General features: G+C 42.6%; 1 protein-coding gene across 1 annotated transcript in view; it reads left to right on the forward strand.

Annotated features, from left to right (window-relative positions):
* The window catches only part of LOC105485304 (insulin receptor substrate 2), a 30774-nt gene extending 12197 nt beyond the window's left edge, over positions 1 to 18577 (forward strand). The window contains exon 2 of the mRNA XM_024793953.2: positions 16102 to 18577. Coding sequence (XP_024649721.1) covers positions 16102 to 16106 — 5 coding nt within the window. The 3' untranslated portion in view covers positions 16107 to 18577. The remainder of the gene's footprint in view (positions 1 to 16101) is intronic.
* The last annotated feature ends 5420 nt before the right edge of the window (positions 18578 to 23997 follow it).

The following is a 23997-nucleotide window of genomic DNA, read 5'->3' on the forward strand; positions in this document are numbered from 1 at the left end:
CAGTTTATGATACTTGGTAAGATACCTCCCCACCACCACCATCAAATACATTAAAACTCTTGCAACTTAGGTGGTGACAATAAGAAAAAAATATGCAAGGGTGTTCTGAGAAGGAAGAGTTGAGAACTGTTGATAGAATGTAACTTACTTAAGTTGTGAAAACAGAGGCTGTGTGAGGTCGGGAGTCTTAGTCAAGGTCACTGATTTAATTAGTGGTAGAGTTGTTTGTAGATATCATCAAGAAAGAATAGGAGAATGTGATACAAACAATGACACATCTCAGTTGGTTCTTTGTATCCTGATGAATAACTTTCTCCCAGGATACAGCCTATGCTCTTTAGAACAACGTAGTATTTGTAGAAATGATATTAGTCTTTTTACTTTGGAACATTTTAGTAACTTTCTTCATCCATAGACTAAAAGATACCCTGAAAGCCAGAAATAGAGAATGCTGAATTCCTAAATGAGGAAACGTGTTATAAATCAGAGAAATATGGCTCTTCATGACTATGTGGACAGTGTTTACTGAGCGGGGAGAAGATTTGACAAATGTTTTCGGTCATGTATTCACTTTGTTAAAGAAAAGGAAACAAAGTTATTGGGATGAGTGAAAAAGGCCTACATTATCTAGCAGAATTGAAGTCTTTGCTCTGTGTAACAGGTTCAGCCTGGGGGGGGAGGTGACACAGTGATTGATGAGTCAGTGGGTGCGTTCAGTCACTGCTCTCTGTGTCTCTAAGACAGGCGCTTGTTCTATAAGTGAAATATCATATATTCCCCATTATGGATAAGTCCATTAACATTTTGCTAAGAAATGAGTCATTAACTTATTTAATGAGTTTATTTGAAAACTAACCAATTGAGAATCTGCCTAAGGACCAATAAGTAACTAGTCAGTCATTGCTAGGTGGTTATCTTCTGGGGTTTTGAGTATTTCGTCAGTGCCTTTTTATTTTTAACAGCCTTCGTTGTTTATTGTTTCTTTTTTATAATTCTCAGGGAAAAAAATCATTTAGCTGGATTTTTATATGAAGATAAATAGTTTTCATACAAATTTAATTTCACAGAAGCTGCTGTCTTTCTCAAGACGTGACTATAACCTCACTTTCAAAAGCAGAAAGAAACACTTTAGCAAACACATAAAAATTCTTAAGATATTCACACTTTAAAACACATAATAGGCAAACCTGTGGCCTGGAACGCTTGTGGGCAGTGCAGTGTTTGGTTTGTGTGAGCTGTCAGGCCCCTCAGCATCAGGGGAGAGTACCTCCTTCGTGGCCAGCACCCCCAGCGGTGAGCCCCGTGACTCACCAGATAGCAGGTGAGATTGGAGACCTGGTTGAATGAGCAAAGCAGGAAAGCAGTTTTGCTATCAGGGCGAATGGACTTACGGACCCCCTTCCAGGTTAAGAAGAAAGCCACATTCCCAGCACCCTGTGTTGCAGTGATGGGTTTGTTGAGCACCCACCAATTTAGTCAGGAAAACTGATCCAGGCGTGTGGTCTGGGGGTCTTCATGAATAGGCCAGAAGCCCTTTCCCCAGCGAGGTTTGGTGACAATGGGAACTTTTGCCCTCTGCAGAGGACCTGGGAAGAGCATATACCTATCTGCACTGCTCTGTGCTGTGAAGCCACCGAAAATAGGGACTGAAGTCAGAGACCATCTGATCCCTTGAATTCCCAGGTCTTCGGTAGAAGCCGCCCCTGATCCCAGCATCTCAGTGGCCGCCCTCACCCATGACTGCCCGGCGCTGCCCGGGCCCAGCGCATGCCAGGTGGGCCTCTCTGCCCTCCTTTGTTCGGTACTTCCCATACTCAGATGGGTGGATAAGTAAGGGGAATTGTGAAGTAGGGAGAAAAGTTTTGGAAATAGGCCAGAATTTCCTTACTAAATTTAAAAACCATGCACATAATCCTTTAGAAACTCCAGGCAATAAGCAGGATTAAGTAAGTCATGGATTGGAGTGTATTGAGCAGAGACTGTGTTTGTTTGAAGAGGTCAGAAATGGAGGTACTGGGACCCTAGTTTACTGTGGACATTGCAGGGTTTCTGAACTTCCCAGATGGCAGAAATTCCTGGAAAAGTAGAGTCTTGTGGTCAGTTTTTTACCCCACACCTTGGGTGCATTTTTAAAAAATAAATTACTAAAGTGCTTTGCTTCAGTTTTATGAAGTAAAATATTTGGTATACCATAAAACTATTTGGTATGATAGTAGATATTCACTTTTTATTGTCTTCCTGCGTAAAAGCGACCTACAGTAACATTTCACATCTGCAAATGAAACAGAAAACAAATCCGTGAGCTACCCATGCCCTCTTCCAGTTCTATATGTCAGATGAGTGTGCGGAGACTTGTACAAATAACTTTTGTTATGTTGCCAAGTAGACATCTACTAAGTGTATAGTTGAACTGAAAGTATATTTGGGTGTGCTTTAGCAAAATGTATTAGTTGCAAAAGTACCAAATCTCTTTTTCTCTTTTAATGTATTATAAATCCAGGATTGTAAATTTATTTTAATTGCAGTCAGTTTCAGAAAACTAACTTTAATTTAGCTGGCTGAGAAAGCAAAAGAGAAAATATTGGAACTTTAATATTGAACTGTATGAAAATACCAGATACAAATGCTACACAAAACCCCTTTAGATGTAAGCATCAATGAATTTGCAGACATTGTTGAGATTATTTGTTTTGACAAGTTTTTTAAATGATAATTTTCTCCTAAAGGTTTTGTAGCTTCCACATATAAGGGCATTTTGGTGTTTGGGGATAGATGAAAGTTTCAGTGGTCCAGTAGAAAGGACACACCTTGGTTCAGTTTGCAATCTTACTATTATTTGCAGCTTAGCTTATCAGTGGTCCTAGTTCCAGATGAAACAATCACTGCAATAACATGTCCAAGTTTTCCCAGCAGGGAGCATTTAATTAAGTTCTTAGAACAAGTCTGGGTGATACGCATTCATCTGTGTGAGTCTTGGTGTGTCCAGGTCAGCTGGACTGTTTAGAATTCACTGGGTCTTCAGCCATTTCCTAAAGGCGGAACGTAGTTGATATTTTAAGCCAATCAATGTATTGAGAGTTCAGCGTGTGTCAGCACAAGAGTAGATGTCCTGGGAGATGCAGAAGAAGTGTGAAGCCGGGCCTCTGTCCCCTAGGTGCCTTCAGAGTCAACTTGGCAGCATCCCACTATGCGCCATTTTCTGGGCAGCCCCTCTGATCCTTTTCCTAAGTGTCCACCCTGTAGCCAATCTTGGCTGAGCACAGATAATGGCATGTTTCATGGGATGTCACTGCTGCAATTGTGGATGTCCTTGCTGGAACATTCACAGTACTGGTCCCATTCACAGCTGGGACCACTCAGATGTTTCACCGCTTCACCCCTGCGCGAGCCTGGGGTGCATCAGATGAGGTGGTGGTTGTGAGTTTTCTTCTCTGAAAAATAGTAGCTTTGATTCTGCTCCTCTCCCGATTCCTAGATGTTAGCTTGCCCTGAGCTGTTCGGTGGCCTTGTGGCCATACTCTCCTGGTATTTCATTCTGTGCTCAGTCTCTGTCATACACGGTAGTATTCCAGAAACTTCCCCATTGTTAGGTTTCTTGGCTCCTTTTCGTAGTAGGCGGCTCCGAAGCCTGCGTTAAGAGTATTGATCTCATTCTTTGTACAGGCATCCCTGGCCTGTCCAGGAAAGCCCCCTCCCTTCCTGCCAACCACAGCCCCCCCTGGCTCAAAGAGCTGCTTCCCACTCTTGGCCCCCCTGCCCACCATGGTGGTGGCCAGTGGAGGAGAAAGAAGGAAGTCCCATTGGGTTGGAGAGCTCCAAGTCAGCCACCCGTGAGGCTGATGGGAGAATTGGTCACAGATGAGTCTTGTGTCATTCTCAGCTTTTGCCACCTTTTACAGTTCTTTTAGGCACAACAACAACAACAACAACATAAAAGGAACTTTACTTATGGGGTGTTTGAGAAAGGTAGAAAGTTGGAGGCAGAAAGGACGATGGCAAAAATGGTGAGATCTCCCTTTAATTTTTAAATGTATTCAAACCATTAAATTTCTGCATGTTTTCATTACAAAGATGACAATTATTACATATAGACTGTCTCAAAACTACTTCATCCATTTGAGCAATAGTAAAGGATAGGCTAGAGAGAAACAGATTTGGTTTTTCAAGCTAAAAAGAATAAGAGAAAGTGGGCAAGTCTTCAGTGGACTGTCAGCCTTTGAAACCTAGGAAGTACACTTAATTTTGTTGTGCATTTAGGACATGAAGCACTACAGGTGGTGAAACGCTCTAGAAATGAAGCAGGAAAGGGAGAGGGAGGAAAAGGAAATTTGAGCCAAGCAACCTGAAGGTGGGGAAAAGCCAGTCTTCTGGATGTTAAGGGAAGAATCCAGGTAGGCAAAGGGGATGAACAGCAGTGCAAAGGCTCTGGGGCAGCAGGTTGCCCGGTATGTTCCAGAACAGGAAGGAGGCCAGTGTGGCTGGCATGGAGAGCTAAGGCTCAAAGGAGAAGGTAAAGAGAAAGAGGTAGTAAGGGACCAGGAGGAATCCAGCCCGGCCAGCCATGCTACTGACGTTTCTTCACATGTCACAGTGTGTCAGGGAGATAGAGTCCTTGGGAACAATAGGCAGAGCTCTTAAAAACTTTCATACTGTGGCCATCAATTCCATCATCATGGTGGTGGTATCCCTGGGTGGTGGTGGCTACTTGGTAGAGCATCTGTCAACTCACATTTCTTCCTCAAAAGTATATAAAATTGGAAAGGACCTAGTAGTGATCTAGTGGAATGAAGACACTGAGCTGTCACTGAGGTTGGGGAAACCACTGGGACATGCTTCCAGGATCAACTGCAGAACGAAAGCGCATGTCTGTAATCAGGGAGTGACATGCCTTATTCTAAAAACATACGTTCGTAGCGTACCTTATAATTTTAAGACATTTAAAAATGGTGTTGAATCCCGATAACCTATGCCTAGGGTTGGATCTTGTTGTTATCCCTGTTTTTTAATGGAAAGTCTGAGGCCCGAAGATGGTAGGCCACGTATGTGCCTGCCCCGCCGTAGAGCCTGACTCCTGCTGTTGGAGAGACTTTCCTAGTCTGTAGAGAGAGGATGTGGTCCTGGCAAGCCTGGCTCCTGCCTGATTCTGTATCTTCTGGGTAACACAGAGCCTTCATTTTTAAAAAAAAGACAAAGTCTTTCCCTCTGACAAACTAAACGCTGAATCCGCTTATTTTGAACTCTTGCCTTGAGGCGGGGTGACCCGTGCATTACAGTTAACTGTAGGACCTGCTAACTCTCGGCTTATCAAACAAATCAATTTCACTCTTCAGTTAACTTGGAAATGAAAATTATAGAAATTAGAAAAACTGTGCAGAAAATGTGTTATTCCAATGTATTATTCCATTTGTTTCATAGAGATCCTGGCTTCACAGGAAAGAGCTGAGGGCATGGGTTTTGCTGACGGTGTAAGAGCTTGGGGAAGGTGAGGGCTCGGTGTGGACGGGCGCCCTGATGTCCTCTTAGCCTGCTGGTGAGGAAAGTGCACGTTTAATAAATGGGCTCCAGCCAACTGTGTGCAGTTATTTGTAGCCTGCATAATTTTAAAAACGTGGTGGAGCGTTTAGGTCTATCTTTAGAATTTAGGCTCAATTTGACTGACTTTTCCTGAAATATGTAGAAAACTAATGGTGAAAGAGGACCTCATTCTTGAATTATCTGCTTGAACTGTGTTGCTAGTTATTCCTTTCAAGTAGAAATTATAAAATGGCCCATCATTCTCTAAGCAAAATGAGAGGAATAACAATTATTTTATAGGAATTTCATATATATTGAATGTCACAAAATCATGTAACTGGAAATGTTTAAGTGGTCGAGCTGGGCCAGGCACAGTGGCTCACACCTATAATCCCAGCACTTTGGGAGACCAAGGCGGGTGGATCACGAGGTCAGGAGTTTGAGACCTGCCTGGCCAATATGATGAAACCCCGTCTCTACTAAAAATACAAAAATTAGCCAGGTGTGGTGGCGCGCGCCGTAGTCCCAGATGCTTGGGAGCCTGAGGCAGGAGAATCACTGGAACCCAGGAGGCGGAGGTTGCAGTGAGCTGAGATCACGCCACTGAACTCCAGCCTGGGCAACAGTGTGAGACTCCATCTGAAAAAAAAAAAAAAAAAGGAAAATGGTCGAGCTGATTTTCCAGGATGGAATATCACTGCGTGAAGCTCTCCAGGAAGAGAAGGCATTAAGTCTGTAGCACACAGGATAGAACTATTATCTATTTTGTGTACATCTGCTTGATCCTGAGTTTTGTCACCTTGGTTACTAACAAGATGGTTAGAAAGGTATGTCTCTCTTAAATCCATTCTTAAAGGCCGTAAAGGAACTCAGGCACAGCCTTGGGAAACCTGGAAATGTGACTGTGTCAATCATCACACACAGTCCAACTTCCTTTTCATGTAAGAAATGTTTTTTTTTTATCATTAATTGATCGTTTCTTCCCTTTCCAAACTTCTGGCAATTTGGGAAATGGAATCTTTACGTCTCCAGGTATTTTCTTCTTCCACACCTCCTCCTCCTTGCTGGAAAGGAGATGTGTTTGTGGCCACATTCCCAGTGTGGCCCGCCTGGGCAGGAGCCAGGGTGCACACTGACCTGCACAGCCTCTGGCCTCTGTCCCTGGGCCTGCAAAGCAGGAGCAAGGGGCCTGTGCTCACTCTGAATCCAACTGCTGGTGACTCAGGGCGCCCTGCTGGACCCTCCAGGAGAAGTTGGGGCCCACGTTTCTAGGCTGCCCGCTCATCCAAACCTCCCTCCATGTCCCCAGTCAAAGCATTTCGGGGATCTAGGTCCTCTGGTGTGTGAGGCTCCTCCCAGCCCGTGAGCATTTGAAAATGTCTACAAGATCTTTGCCATTTTAGGTTCTACGGAGGCTAAAGAATGTATGTTTCCTCTGCTTAGACTTAAGTTTTTGAGTAACTTTATAGACACTTTGGCATTTTGGCTGAAAGGGCATGTGCAGTAACTTAATATGACTTGTGCACTGTTTCACTGCCAATCGGTCACATGCGGGGGAGTCAGAGCCAAGGTGGGTGAGGTTGGGATAGCTACATGCTTGGTGGGGAGGAGGAACCAAAGACATGGATTTCCTCTGTCTCCACATCCCTGGGCAAGGCCTGGTGATCAGCTGCTGCTGTCTTGTTTTATTTGCTTCTTCAGTAAATGAACTTATATAGTTGGTAACTTGGCATTTTCCATTTTGCATTACTGAAATTTCAATAAATAGTGCTTTATTTAGATGTAAATCTCTGTCATTTGTGGCAGAGGAATTTAAATGTCGGCCTACATTTTAGTGCACCTTTTGGTATAGAGCAGAGAGAAGAGAAGTGCTATCCCCCGATGGCCGGGACCAGGCGGAGTCCAGCCTATTGATGATGCATTGTGTGTGCTTGGCATGTCTGTGATATGGTGAGGGATTCGTGTTCTCTACGGGCAGCTGCCTGCGTGGTAGACATGTGTGACCCCTTCCTGGGCGTTTTGTCCTGTCCTCAGGACATGAAGAAAGCAGCTAGGCAAAGGCACTCTTTGCAGCTTTAAATGGCCTAGAGTTACCCCCAGAAAAACAATTCTACTTCTGTTCCACTTCTGTCCGCTTAAAACAGGTTCGTTCATTTTATTCTGGGAGCTATTTGCCATTGTTTTTGTGCATTCGGCAGTTGTTTATTTGCTGCTTGCAGTTGTGGTTGTTCGTGATACCATTCACGAATACAATTTTGAACGAGGAAGAACTGTGATGACAAGTGCACTGGGAGACACCACCGTGGCTCTCCGCAAATTAGCCAGAACAGGAGGGTGGGAGGAGCCGGTCTTTCCCTCGCAGCACAGGGCTGCCTGGTCTTAAGAAGTCTGTAGTTGAGAACACAGCATATGGTTACATGTATACATTATTTGAAGGTGCACAAAGAAAGCAAAGGGAAGCCAACCGCAAAATGCCAGTTGTGCTAGTAGCATGTGCTTCTTTATGAATGAACATACATATTTTTGTATTATTTGTATATTTTATACATGAAATCTCATTCGCCATATTCCCTGTGACTCCACTGGGGAATTCAGGGTGGGAGAGGTAGTGCCCCCATCTTCATAAGAGGGAGCAGACTTAGAGACATAGCTGTAGAGATTACACAGCTGGTAAGAGGTGGTTCCGAGATGCCAACCCTGGGGGCCTGGCTGTGGTGTGGCCACAGTGCCTTTCACACCAGTGTCCTGAGAGTCGTGGGAATGGCATGTAGTTTAAAGCACAGAGATGGTGGCATGGAGTCATTTCCAGGGTCCTGGGGAAAAGCAGGATGTTTCTGATATGGCCGATTAGGAAGAATGGGTACTTTGATCTCTACAAAGAAAGCCTGCACTTCAGTGACTAAGTAGGATTTGACCCTTCAACTTTGACTGTAGTAGATGCTCAGTTAAAGGCTACATGGTCATTCTTATGAGGCTTTGAAATTAGATAGGTGAATTTGTCCCCAGAGAGACAAAGCTGAAATCCTGTATCACATAGATGTTATAGACCGGGGAGGGGGGATTTACCTACAGTTATTTAAGCTTTTGAAGTAGAAGAAAGGTCCAGTTGAATTGATATAACAACAGGCTATTTGGAGATGGATATATTTTGAATAAATAATTATTCTACATTCCCTTAATTTGGTAGCAAAAATATAATTAGGTTTTATAATTTCATATATAAACAATATAAACATTGTTATGGTGTACATAAAATTTTTTAGATTAGTAAAAAAACCATACGTAGAAGCGTGTTAAATCTGAGAAAAGAATTACATCGTTCATTGGCTATTTGCAATTTTAATGCACATTATATCGCTTGGCCCAAATACTGTTAGGGCAGAAGCATAATGCTTACATTCACATTCTCAAATGACCCAAGAAAGAAAAGATTTGGACCCTTTATGAATTGCAGATCTCACATGTAAACCTTTACTTTTGTTAAAGGAGGAATGCTAGTGTAGGATGTATTTAGCAATGATTAGATTATGAGTGAAAAATCAAATAGAACAGCGGTAGCTAAGAGAAATTCATTCCAAAAGTGTGCTGGCTTCATAAATGATTTTGTGATGTGCATCCTCTTTTTCAGTAGGGTCTGTAACAGGATAGTGTGGTTTTTAGTAGACAGTATTGCATTTCTAAAGTACGTAAGCTTGCAGATGATTTTCAAAGGGGTATCAATTAGTTTCCCAGTATAACACACAGATGGAAATATATGGTGTTATTCTGACAAATTTTGCCTGTTTTTCTTCGCATTGTCTTTCTTAGTAAAGGTTGCCATGTTCCTGTGCTCCTTGAAGGGTTAACAAACTTTCTGTGAAAGGTCAGGTAGTAAAGGTTCATTGCCACGCAGTCTCTGTCACAACTGCTCCATTCTACTTATGGTGTGAAATCAGCCATATGTAAATGCGTGAGCACGGCTGCGTTCCAATAAAACTTTATTTGCAGAGACAGGCAAGCCGGATCTGGCCTTACTTTACTTACCTCTGCTTAGAACGTCACTCTCCGAGTGGGCTGGAAAGGGTTTTCTTTTCTTCTGGGTCTTACGCAGTCCTAAAGCTTTGTTCTTTTTTGAAAACTGCTTGAGCATTTCTGCCTGTGAGAAATGGCATGAACCACATGGGGTTTTTGCTTCAGTTTAATACCTATAAGCTTTACTAAGGATCTAACCAGCAGGGTGCCAGGTGCTGGGGACAGGGAGGTGAGAAGGCAGGGCCTGGGCATCGCCTGGCAAGGAAGACAGACCATGGAGCACACCCACATCGACTCACAGGCTTCACTGAATTGTGTGACATGCTAGTGTGCTGTTTAATGTCCTTCGAGGAGAGTTTTATAAAGAGCTAGTGGTTCAGTGTGGAAGTTGACACTCTGGGGCCCCAGTTGACAGTTGCAGGTGTCTCTGCTCCTGCCCCGTTCCCACCCATCTCATTGTCACCAAAGGGGAGCAGAGAGGAAAGTGTTCTGGGAGAAACTGAGGACTCTGTTCTTCCACAGACCGCCGGGGAGGCTTTAGCAAGTTGTTTATGCTTCCTGGTCTGGGTTTTAACTAAAAAAGGGTCTAACATTTCATAATTTAAAAGAAAGGGTCCACCCGCAATTCTTGGGACTTCTTGTGTCTCAGGTGTTTGTGCGGAAGAATCATCGATACTGTTTCTCGTATGGCACTGGCGGCTGCTGCAGGGGCAGCGGGCAATTCTTGCCATAGACGAATAGCTCACATCATGCACATGGCAGGGTTTTTAACAATAACATTCAGAAAAGAACCATGTACGTTCTGTGTTATACAATCTGCTGTAGCCGTGCACTGTAAAATTTATACAGGCTCCTGTGTAGGAAAGTTGAATGTGTAGAGGGAATTTGAAGTGCAGTAGATAAAAGTTTAGGAGGCCTGATTTTCCTAGTTTGGGATGATTAAGATCGGGTCTTATGTGAAGGACTAAACAGGAGTTAAAGGGGGAAGATACCTTTTACTAAACCCAGCCTGTGAGACACCCAGATTGTCTCATCCTGTTTCATATTGTGTCATTAACATCAAGTTGCAACTTGATATTAGGAATTTTTTTACTAACAAGCATTCAAAATGAAATGATTTTAATTGTCAGTGGAAGTGATGAGCTCATAGAAAAGAATGTTGTCAGTCTTTGTCAAGGAGGACTGGAAAGCAAGTTATTGCCCCTGTTTGTCATGGGAAACTTATTCTTCCATATTTCCCTTTTAAGTTATTTTTTTTCCAATTTAAAAGAAAAGTTCAAGTAACCGTTTTTCCTAGAATCTCTGGCTTTTGTTATCATACCCAACCTCACTTTTTTTTTCCCCATATTCTTAAGAGTGTCTTGCTTTAGTAAAGTCTGGAGATACTAAATTATCGGGGGTTTTTTTTTTTTTCTCAGAATTGCTCCTGCAGCTGAAAAGTTAATTTTCCCTCGTAATTCTGTGTTTAACATAAAAGGGTGAAACTGGGCACTGAGATGGACCTGTATGATATGTTTGAGCTCATGGAAGGTTTCATTGCTTTCTGAATCACATTTGCTACTAGAAATACAAATTTTAATTTTAAGAAGTGTATGGTTTCATTTTGTCCAGCACATCAGTATTTGTAACACTCCTAATTCAGCTACGGCTGAAAATGGGAAGCATCTGTATCTACTCCATGAATCTGGCCCCGGGCGGGTCCAGTGCTGCTCCCCAAAGGCCTGTGAGGCCCCATGTCCCACAGCCTCTCTGCAGAGAGGACTAGGGCCTCCCTGGGCAGAGCTGCCATGACCCCGGTGTATATCCTGGATTTTGAACTTGGAAATGTGACGTTGGAGGCAAACACGTCCAAACCCAAACTGTCATGAGAAATCATGAAGAAAAAGGATTGGTGAGTCAGACCGTGTGCCTAAAATGCTGCCTGATGTTATTGGCTGGAGCAAATTGACCTTATTTCCAACATGTTCTAGGCTTGATACCCACTTCAGTTTTCTGTAATGTGATTGCAGTCATGGTGCCCAGCTCCGCGTGACATGTCATTGTTGGGACATTGTTCCATATATTATAAGGAAGCTTTCCTCCTTGTAATCACAATGTTTTCTAGTGATTCGTTTTCTCCTTTCTCTCTTTTGGGAGAGTCAAGTTGAGCAGTTTGAAGGTGGAGCTTTTACTGACAGCTCTCCTTCATTTGCATTCTGATTGCTCTTTCAAGTGGAGGAGAAAAGGGGAGGAATTATTGCCCATCTGCAGGGCATTATGGTGAGTGGCACAGGGGACTGTATCCCACATATGAATGTCATCTGTCACAAGCGACAGCAGAAAGGAAATGCGGAGTGGCCACACTGCATGACAGGTCCTGTGGAACACTCTCATCTCTGCTAAAAGGGTTTTTGTTTGTTGATTTTGTTTATTTGCTCAAATAACTCTACATGGATACGTCTGTGGATGGATTTCTTTACAAAGCAACGTCTAAGGGACAGAGTAGCACAGTGTGTAATGAATGGTGTGACAAATTCAGCGAGTGTCAGTAAGTTTACATTTTTGTATCTACGTTACCTGTAGTGGCAGAACTGGTGTGTGGTGTTCTGTCATTGGGTTCATGAGCAACACGTGAGTCTTACTGTTTTCTTTTTGGTTTTGCCATTACAGCTGATGGTTTCTGAAAATGTCTCCCTTCTTAGTGAATGTTCAGGGTAGAACAGCCACAAAATTAATAATTCTTTGCTTCTACTAAAATTAACACAGATAATACAATAAATAAATTTTTGTTGGAATCTCATCTTCAGGAAGCCTGAAGTTTGATCATATGTAAAGCTTGAGGATGTCAGATGATTAGTGTTAGAAAATTGTTGGTGTATTTTTTTTCCCTAGTCGGGATGAACCAGGCCGATTTACAGGGTGAGGGATAACTTCGGTTACTTTGAAAGTAAATGACTATAAAGGCAAACGTTTACTCTCATTCCTAGGTTTGAATCTACAAGAGTGTTTTCCAGCTTTCTTCTTCCTCGGGTAGGGGAGGGTCACTGATGAGTGGGTGGCTGTCAGGTGGATGGCAGGTATCGTGTTTCCGTGGTGGCTTCAACCAGGGGCACTAGCTCTTGGTGTTTGGTGTCTGAAAGCTGTGTGTGAACTACAGAGAGCCCTCCTGAGCCATTGCCCGTGTTAATCATTTTAGGCCTATGCCTGTGGGGCCTTTAATAATATGCGTGGCAAAGATTCTACCACCGGCTCAATTGGAAAAAGGTATTTGAGACATCAGTTCAGGCAGATGGCTTCTGTCTTAAGCCTTCTTTCTCTAACAAATGAATAAGAACTATACTTTGGGTTTCAAAAAAGATCCCTTTTTGCCACCATGCATTCTTAGTACTGATGCTTCTTAGGTCTCCGTTGTATCCCAGTTCCTCTGCTGCGGCGGGCAGGGTCCAATCCGAGGTGTGCTCCAGCCTTTTCCTCACTGCCCTTTGGCACCTCCACAAAGGATTGTTTCTGCTGGTTAATTCTGTTTAAATCACCGTGAGTGCTTCCAAGCATCCCTAAGGGTCACCTGGAATCAGCTGTGGCCTCCTGGGGTGGGGGGATGTCTAAACAAGCAGGTCTGTGAGAGGCAGGGTGCTGAGGGGCAGGAACTCAGGCCTGTGCCCGCTGAGCACACCCAGACCACAGTTCTTGCTTTACTGTGAAAGGCGGCCGTAGAAAGCGATTGTTTTTTAACCTAACAGGAGACAGGCTAGGTGAGACACATGCACGTTGTGCTTGCTCTGGTAACACGTGTGTGCATGCAGATGGATGTGAAACGCTGCACAGCTGACGCCCCCATGACTGGCTCTGAGCGGGTGGTCATCCTATTTCTGATCTCCCTCACCTCAGCTCTCTTGCGTCCTTTGAGTGTGCCATTAACAGGTTCATCTTCCTGTAATAACCCTTCCTTCCTCCCTTCTCCTTCCCCTTCCTCTTCCCGTTCTCTCTCCTCTTCCCCTTCCCCTCCCTCTTTTTTTTCTTTCCTTTTTTTCCCTTTCCTTCCCCTTCCTCTTCCCCTTCCCCTTGCCCTTCCCTTTCCCCGTACCCTTTTTTTTTTTTTGTCAGCCATCTTCCTCCAAGTTATCAGTGAGGCCCTGCACCAGCGTAGAATTAAAAAAAGAAAATTGTTGAAAGGTCATTGCATGAATAAATGCATGGATGAATTATTTCCTTGCCATTTATCAGCTCTTTTCTTGCATAATGCTAATGCTTAGAAATTAACGTTTTGATAACTATATTCTACTTCCAAAAAATAAAATTACATGTTCAACTTAATTAGAGCTCGCAAAGAGATGTAATGATAAGAATTGAGTTTTACAGCGATACAGCATCCTAAAAAACAATGAAAATGTCAGTGGCCTCATGAAATCACAAATGAAAATGGAAAGTGATTTTTTCCAGCAATAATTTATCTGCCATTTATACGACAAAGTACTTAAGTTTGACAAGCTGAAGAACTTACTTGTTTAGTTGTTTTCAAAATAACAGACTTAGAGTTAACATGGATAATTCACCCACATTTAGCTAATTGTTAGTGTCAAAATAAAATAAGCAATTGATTAGAAATCTTTCTGTCAATGGATTTGCAGACTCTCCGTTACCTGCTTTATGGTGGCCATGGGATTCTTCCCAAATCAGGGCCTCGGGGACAAAATGCAAGCTCATTTTAGAGTGAATTACAAGTCAAGGTGTATGTTAGCAAATGCCTGCTTTTTTTTAGGGGATACAATTAGATTCTCACTGAAGTCTCCTGGGATTGAAAATCACAACAATAATGAATCAGATAACTCAAAGACAGATCTTTCCTTAGGAAGAAATTAATTCTGTTAAGGTTCATTGGCAGAACATTGTTTACTTATTAAATTTCTAATGGACATAAGCTTTATAAAAATAGTAAGATAGGCCGGCCGCGGTGACCCACTCCTGTAATCCCAACACTTTGGGAGGCCTAAGTGGGTGGATCACCTGAGGTCAGGAGTTCAAGACCAGCCTGGCCAGCATGGTGAAACCCCATCTCTACTAAAAATATAAAAATGAGTCAGGCCTGGTGGCACGCACCTGTAATCCCAGCTACTCGGGAGGCTGAGACACGAACATTGCTCAAACCTGGGAGGCGAAGGTTGCAGTGAGCCAAGATCATGCCACGGCACTCCAGCCTGGGTGACAGAATGAGACTCCATCTTAAAAAATAATAATGATAAATAAGAGAGAGTAAAAACAGCCTCAGAATGTCGCATTGTAGGGAATTTAAAAATGTATACCTTGTATATTGACAAGTATTTTTTCTGTAAAGCTTTTGGGGGGCTATAGAGCGTAGTGCCTCGAGTTCCTAAGGAGATGTGGTTTTGAGGGACTCACTCAGCTTCAGGGCACACTGGAAGTTTCTGTCTTGTTGAGTTCAGTCTTCTAAACTTAAGATGGATAGAAAAGAATTTGATTCACAAAAAAGTAAGTCAGGGAGTATGGTAAAGAGTCTAGGATCAAAATTCTAAATGATTTTAGAAGAGTGTCCAGAAATGCAGTTTGTATAAATGCATCTGCAAAGGAAGGAAATGTACCTGTTTGAGAGCAAAGCAGTGCTCGCCATCATGGAACTGAGTGATCAAAATGAACAGTATGTCATTTTGGTTAAAAAGCCAAGAAGCTTCGAAGGAAAAAAACAACACGCTGTGAAAGGTCAGAATCTTCCAATTTGTTCTGTCCCTTGAAGAAGGAATATATCAAGTAAAAATAGGCCTAAAACCCTGGAAATTGAGAAAGGTTAAAGAATTTTGATCCTTCATCCTGGAAGGGAGGAAGCAGTTAGATCTGGCCAAGTGTCCTCAGTCCCTGTCCCCTCTGAGCACAGCGAAAGGGTAAATTACCTAAACTGGAACATATGAAAGTTGAGTGGATAAAAATAACCCTTTCCTAATGTTGAGGGTTATGCAACCACACGTGAGACAGTGCAGGAGCCTTCCATTGCTGGACACGTTCAAAAAGAGATGGATGATCCAGTTGGAAGTTTTCTGAGGACAGAAGTGTGGAGTTCTTAGTTATTCCACTTTCATAACATAATGCACATTTGTAGGATAAACATAGTTTACAGAGCATTGTAACGTGTGTCATGGTTTTTCATCTCTGCAGCCCTGGGAGGAAGGTAGTGGATTCTGTGTATCCCACACAACACAGGGAGCATCAAGGCCTAAGGAGTTAAAGGGGTCATTCCATCACACAGACACGCAGTGGCACCTGGGAACTGGCCCTTCTTTTTCTATCTTGTTCGACAGAATGATTCACAAAAACACGTGTGAATATTTTTCTTAAATTGAAAACATGAACCTCACTGTATAGACAACTCACCGTGAACCTAACAGCTCTGCTTCCAGGAAAACTCAGAGTTTTCCCACCGAACTCACTTCTGGAAAACAGAATGAATACGTGTTTCTTTCTCAAAGGGCATCAGTTTATGAAAATAACCCAGGTCTTAGCCGTGGGTTAGAGGGGCTTTTTCTGGAACTCCAGAGATTGCTCTTTTCTCCTGAGGATCTCTGCTAACTTCCCTCCTTCCTTTTTCAGAGTGAAGATCTGTCTGGCTTTATCACCCGGATGTCACACGTCAGAGAATGTCATTAAAAGAAGATGCTCAGCATTGTTTCAGCCCGAAGCTGCTTACAGTTTTCTTTTGGATCTGAGCAATGACTATGTTTGGAAACATCTGTGGACTCTGTTAGATGAGGCACCAACAAGGCAAGGTCACCTGCCTCTCTCCCTTGTTCCCGGATGGGGCATTCGTCATTGTGCTGTTTGCGTTTTGTTTTGTTTTGTTTTGTTTTAACAAAATTAGCTGAAGAAGTTATTCTCAAGAAAATTGGATGTTTTCATTGGCCTTCTTAAATTGTGGCCGGTGTCTTAATTTCTTCTTTTCCTTTTGGCAAAGCAGATGTAACCCTCAGCATGCTAGGAGAGTGCACCCACACCTATGAAAGTGGTAGAATCTGGTATTTACTGGCTTACACTCAAAACGACCACAGTCCTACCTCAGTTCAAGGTAAAGCCGGATTTCCGTGGCAGGGGTCCAATAGGACCTCCTGTAGTAGCCCCTGCGCTGTGTGTCTGGAGCGCGGTCCTCGGCCTTAGTGAAATGGTCCAAGTATAGACAGCTGCTTGTTGGATTCCAGTGCAGGTACCTGCCATGTTTACGTCCACACCGAGCCCAGTGTGGGACTGACATTTCTCGATGGAAGTGAAATTTGGGATTGGACTTTAAAGACGGATTACAAAATAATAATTACTATATGTAACTGAAGCAACCTACTTTTGAAACAAATCAACTGTATTGGGTAGTGGGGGGGTGGGAGGGAAGGGCTTTGGGAAGGGGATGAGTATCTCTTTTTACCTTTAACAGACTTGTTTAATCTTCTCGATGTAGATGTTTATGTAGGTACTTCACATTGCAAACGCCTTTTATTCTATTTACAAGCTCAGATGTGTCTGCTCTCCTGAATCTTGGGCATGCCTTTCTGTAACCAAAAATCCCTGTAGGTGTGCTAGCAATTCCAGGGTGGTCCGGGTGTGGCAGATTTAATTTTTTAAAAAATGTATTATCTTTAATAAAATGTTATTATGTCAACCAGTGAGGCTGCCCTGAACAAAAAACGAAAAGAAAAAAAGAAAAGGAAAGAAAGAAACTGATAAAAAGAGGCATTCCAGCCCCTATGTTGCTGATGGAAAAAGAAAAAGAAGAAAAGCAATCTCGCAGTACATGTTACTTGTCGAAAAAATTCCTGACAAGACTACCCTTGTTTTATGTTTTCAGTATTCTGAAAATACCAGTGTTGTGGCAGTTCTCGCAGACGTTACCTAAAACCGCTGAACTTGACCGGCAGAATGATCTGCCGTTTTCTGCTCCGTCGACACTCAGTTGGAGGGCTGTCGACCTCTCCTCCCGTGGGGGCTTCCCCAGTGCCTATCTTCTCTGATAGTCATGGAGAGGTTACACTCATTCATTGGAGATGTAAGTTGTTGGTTTCGTTTTGTTTTGTTTTGAGAAAAATATATATAAATATATAGATATATATCACTATAGAATAATGCATTAATAAAATGAGGCTTTTTTAGAGGAAGACCAAAAATTTCAATGTCTTAAAAATATATTTAATGGCAATGCAAAAGTCTTCCTGCTTCCGTGCTGAACTTTAGAACAGAGGATTGTATTGCAAGACAAAGTTGAATGTAAAGTGATCTCCCTGAACATTTTTAAGGTTTTACTTTTCTGAAATTATACATCACAGCAGCGCCTAGGCCATACAATGTTAGCTGGAAGGTCAATTTCAGTGTATGATGTACTTTATGAAGATGTATAAAACATCCTGAAGTTTTTATTTAGTTTTGGGAATAGGCATCGATGGGTGGTATTTGCTTTGTAACTCCCCCCAGGTACGATAGGGACTGAATATGGACCCTGCTGAATGCGGTGTATTGACGCATATTTAACTCGCCCTCTCTCCTTAGAGTAGTCATGACACTATACAGATGGTTCATGTTCATACTGCAGCTTAAAACAAGCAAAATACACAGATGATAATATACTAAATTTTCCTCTATCCTGTACATTTCAAAAAAAGGCATATGCAATATTTACATTTTTAATTTAGTTTACAGAATGGAACCAAAATGTATAAATGTTATGTTTGCTAAAACTTCACAATGTATATTGGGTCTTTGTACATTTTGCCTGACTTACCTTAAATTTAAAATATTTTTTGCTATATAAACTTTAACAGTTATTAAACAGTGTTTTCTTTTTGGGTACGTATTGTTTCTGGATATCAAGATGTTAAATATATTTCTTGCTATTGTGATATGACAAGAGACTTAACTTATCTTGCTCTGTCTTCCACTGTACACGCTGTATATAGGGGTCAATGTGATGCTGCTGGAGACGAGAATAAACTGGACTAGAATAGTGCATTGTATTTAGTCTGTATTGATCATGGATGCCCTCCTTAATAGCCATATGCAATAAAATAAAGTACATTATTTATGAAATGAATACAGTCCTGAAGATTTTTTCTGTATGAATTCTCCGTTTAACGTAAAGCCAATCTACTTTTAGAGTTTAAACGGGAGTAGTTGAGGAAATAACTAGGCTCCTAAAAATACTTTGATACCTTTTAATTTTAAAACTTTTATTCTGGAAGCCAAAAAATACCTGCCAGATAACAACATTTATGAAAAACAAATGTGTTATAACAACAAAAAAGAATATTCTATTTACAAAACACAGAGTCCTTACGATGTGCTGGATGCTATTCTAAATGCATGACAAATATTAACTTCTTTCTAGCTCATGACAATCTTAGGAGGTAGGAATTGCCATCCTCATTCTGCAGAGGAGGAGCCCGAGGTACAAAAATGCTAAGAGACTTGTCTGAGAGCATGCAGTCCGTGAGTGGTAAAACCAGGACCACTCCCCAGCTCTGCAGTCCAGAATCTGCTTATGCACCTCTGCTTAGTGCTCCCTTCCTGATGTGCACACAGAAGATACACCAATGTGTACATCAGGAATGCTCCCTCCGTGACATGCACACAGAAGAAGATGTACCAATGCATACATTAAGAATGCTTCCTCCAGCCGGGCGCGGTCACTCACGCACCTGGCCGCCCCTGGCCGGCACTTTGGGAGGCCGAGGCAGGCAGATCACCTGAGGTTGGGAGTTCAAGACAAGCCTAACCAACATGGAGAAACCCTATCTCTACTAAAAATACAGAATTAGCCGGGCACAGTGGCACAAGGCTGTAATCCCAGCTACTTGGGAGGCTGAGGCAGGAGAATCGCTTGAACCTCGGAGGCGGAGGTTACCATGAGCCAAGATCACGCCTTTGCACTCCAACCTGGGCAAGAAGCGAAACTCTACCTCAAAAAAAAAAACAATAAAAAAAGAATGCTCCCTGCATGACACATACACAGAAGAAGATACACTGAGGCATACATCAAGAATACAAAGAACAAAATCATCAGATCCAGGAAAATGCAATTCAGGAAGCAGAAAATATAAAACTGATGCCGTGAATTTTTATCCAGGACAGTTTACCTCCTCGCTTGAAACATTTGTCCATATATCCACTTTGCCCTAAAATGATAGTCATGTAATAACGTGCGTGTTATCTTTTGAACAAATAAAATCAGTGCAATTTGGAAAGGTGACTTTTAAATGATGGTTTTTAAGTCAGCAAGATGAGCTCACACCGTGGTGTGGAAACCCGTGGTGGGATGGCCACGTGCTGCATCCCCTGTTTGTGCCTGGATGGTTTGTTCTGGGGGAGCCTGTTAGTCACACCGAGTAAGAGGCCTGATCTGCAAGGCTTGATATACCTGAAATCTGATAACCATTTTAACAACGAAAGGGCAAATGATGCAGTCATTCCACAGGCCTCATCTAAGGCAGGAATGGACAAGTGATTCGCCTGAAAGAGCCACCATGGATAAAGTACAGTGACATGGAGTTGTTCCAAAGGTCCACAGATCCTGGAAATATTACTCAGAACCAATGCAGGGCCTTTTCCAGAATGTTAAGTATTACATGACAAGATATGATGACTGCAGACTGCAATAATTTTGGAAGAATTTGGTTCTAACCCACTGATGGCCTCAACAGGCAGCTTGCAGGAGGCACCTTAGCTCATGGTACTGTCATGATATTTGAGTCCCATCCTTGAGCTGATCTGCAGCTCGTCCTTCCTCAAACCTTCCTTAAGCATTGCTTCACAGGTTAGACGGGTTGTTCATTACTGTGAGTTGTGAGATAACCAGGGGTAATAGCATTTGAGTGAAGCTAGCATTACTTGACATAGCAACTTTTGGATGGCACCAGTTGAAGGACAGAGCGGATGATTCCTCCACTGAGAATGTGCAGTGTCTCTTCCCTGTCATTGCCCCAGCAGTTTTTCTCTGATTTCTATAACCGAGTGAAATCTGATGTTTATGGTTCTTGCTTTGGCGATGATACACAGATGATAGACCTAGCATGCCGCAGTGGATAGCTTGAAAACATTAAGCGTCCCTTTAGGAGTTTCTTTTAGATTTCGACCCTCACAGCCGTGTCTTTCCTCTTGTCTCTTCAGCCTCGTTTCCCTCTGCAGATCCCAGTGACCCTAAATAGCAATTTGATGGTTTCTTGTCTGCTTATCATTAGTGCCTCCTTCATTTCACACTGGTCCCACTTTCCTACCTGAGCTCTCAGATTACTCACAGCCTCTCCGCTGCATCTGGAAACTCTCTGTCCTATTTTAGGCACTTGGTTCCTCTGACAGGAGCTCTGCCTGAGTTTGTGCCTCTGAAGTTTTCTTTTTCTCCATTTCAAAATCCTCTCCTTTCACGTTGGAACTCAAAAAGTTCTAAATTTTTATGAAAATTACTTACACCCCAAGAAACCTACCCCCAACTGTTTTGCAACCTGTCTGGGTGTGTCAAACACATATCAGAGACTGTACAACATGCTCCTATCTCTCCAGCCTGGGTGTGTCAAACACATATCAGAGACTGTACAACATGCTCCTATCTCTCCAGACCTTTCTGGCTATGATACTGTTAACTCTCAGATGACATTGACAGAAAACATACCGATTGATAGATTTTTCTAGAAAAGATGCATAAAACAGTAAAGGGAGATGTATGTATTAACATGTGTTTAGCTGCAAGTAATTGAAACCCCAATTCAATGGCTCTTAGCTGATCTGAGCTGCTGTAATGGAAGTCGTAGACTGGGTAGCTTATAGACAGTAGTATTTTTTTTTTCCTCACAATTCTGGAGGCTGAGAAGTCCAAGAACAAGCTGCTATAATGTGATGTCTGGTGAGGGCCTGCTGCCTGGTTCATAGACGGCACTTTCTCAGTGCCCTCCCATGATAGAAGGGGTGACCTAGCTCTCTGGGGTCCCTTTCATAAGGGTACTAATCCTGTTCATGAGAGCTCTGACCTCATGACTGAATCACTTCCGAAAGACCCCCACCTTCTAATACCGTCACTTTGGAGATTCAAATGTTAATATGTGAGTGGTGGGAGAACACAGACATTTAGACTATAGCAAGCCCAGAGCAGTAGTTCTCAAACTTCAGGACTTCTTAGAATTATCTGGAGGGCTTGTTAAAAACAGATTGCTGGACTCCACTCCTCGACTCTTCTCAGCAAGTCTGGGGTAGGGCCCCAGAATTTGCATTTCTAAAAATTTCCAGATGCTGCTGATGCTGATCTGGGACCACACAATGAAAATCACTAAATTGCGAAGGGATGTATTAACTCACACAACAGGAAGCCCAGGGCTGGTTAATTAGGCAGCTAAGTGGCGTGCGCAGAAGCCCTGGATCTCTTCTTCTTTCTACTCAGCCATCCTCCCGATCTTTGCTTTCATTTCTCACACTTGGCCCCCTGTGTTTATAAGATGGTTGCAGCAGCTCCCGGCAGCAGATCATCTCATAATAATGTCCAGCGAAGACAGTGTCTCTTCCTTGGGTGTCTTTCTGGAGTGATGCAAATGACCCCAGAGCCACCCCACCACCAGCTGCCTGTGCCTCACTACCATTGTCTGGGATTGGGTCCCAAGCTCCTGGTTCCATTGATTATGAGGAAGGAGATGGCTGATTTACACTAAAAGAGATGCACCCTCCGGGGCTGGGAGGTGTCCGCATCCCAGGAAGAGACCATTGAACAAAAGCTGGGCGTTGGAAACCAGGAAAAAGAAGGAATACTGTCACTGCAGTAGCAACTAACAGTGTCTGCTACAGCAGCAGAAAATGAAAGGACTACCCTTTTCAAATGCAATTATATCTCTAATGTATAATCCCCATCTACAGTGATTTTGAAAGGGGGATTTATAATAGGGTAAAAGTAGAACAAAATTATGAATCTAGCGTGATCAAAAAGAGGATGGCGTCACTGGCTTATGTTTGCAGAATTGTTATTTTCCAGACTCAGAGCATAATTCTACCACTATAGGCTTCACATATCCTTGCTTTTGTTATTAAATTCTGTGCAACATGGGAAGCTGTTTTATAAAAGATCAAGATACAAAGGATTGGAAAATTGGACCTTTGAAGGTACATCAAAGAGCTAGGACTATTTAGACTGGAAAAGAGGGAACTATGGTGATTAATTAGCATTGATAACATTAGGGGCTGTGGATAAAATAAAGATTAGTCAGCTGACCTTCTCAAAAGATGATAAAGCCAGAGAACACAGTAGACTACAATTAGAAAAATATGTCCTATTTCCATAAAAAATAACTTGATAATAATGAGGGTTATTAAATATCAACTTTGAAACCATTGTCGATTTCATTGCCTGGAGGCCTTAAAAAACAGGACTTTGCAGCTGTCTTTCTTCGTAGTGATGGGAGAGGGGACATAGACCACATAAACTCGACCGGCTCCTCCTCCCAGGGGCTCAGCATCGCACAGCTGATGAGGCAGCCACCCGCTTTGTTGCTCATGTCAACAGCTCCCCTGGACTTGCACAGGGCATGACCTGCAGCCTGAGATCCTGGCTTCTCTGAGGATGAGAGAACTACTGAGCATCGGATTTAATGAGGAAAAAGAATCGCCATAGTTTATTCTGCCTAATTTAGTCTGTAAAGTGTTTACCAAAATAGTATTTAGGAATCTGAAGGAAAGATCTAAAATTGGAAGGAAAGATCAGAGTGTGAGGTCCATCCTGAATGGTCCAGGTTCATAAGATAGTAAGATCATGCTGATAGAGCAGCTCTAAATCATGTTGCTTAAAGAGATTTTTAAATACAGGACAGCCAAAGTGACAAAGTGATCTTTATCAAATAGCCACGCCCTCTGACTGGCACCTGTAGTCCCAGCTACTTAGGAGGCTAAGGTGGGAGGGTCACTTGAGCCCCAGAGTTGGGGGCCGAACTGCACAATACAGCTAGATCCTGTCTTAAATAAGAAAAAATAAATAAACGCATGTATAATTCAAATTCTCCTTCCTCCCCACCCACCTATTATCTTTTAGGAAAAGTCAAAATTCCTGAGCGTGGTAGGCCTGAGACATAAGGTGCTATATGAATTGGCTTCTGCCTAATTCCCCAGATGCATCTTCAAGGCCCTGTCCCTCCCCCTCCACCCCTCCCTGTGTCGGCACCTAAGCCTTCCTAGAGCATATGTAGTGCACCCAGCTCAAGTAAGGAAGAGACATAAAATGAAATGAAAAGACAAAGAATTGCTGAACCTAAAAATAAATGTTTATCTACCAAGAGTTATTATTTCCTAAAAGATCCCTTGAGGAAAGTTATGCAACAAGTTAGAAGCATTTTTAAAAGTACACATTTAAATGCTATACAACATTGCTTCACTTCTTCCTTTGAAATCTGAGGATATTCATCATCTCATTTCCATTCACCTCTCCTTTCTCCTTTTTCCCCGCCTTAACATTTGTCAGTTACATTATTTTCTGCATTTTCAAGGTAA

The sequence above is a fragment of the Macaca nemestrina genome, chromosome 16 (assembly GCF_043159975.1).
Source record: "Macaca nemestrina isolate mMacNem1 chromosome 16, mMacNem.hap1, whole genome shotgun sequence".
In the NCBI taxonomy this organism is placed as follows: Eukaryota; Metazoa; Chordata; class Mammalia; order Primates; family Cercopithecidae; genus Macaca; species Macaca nemestrina.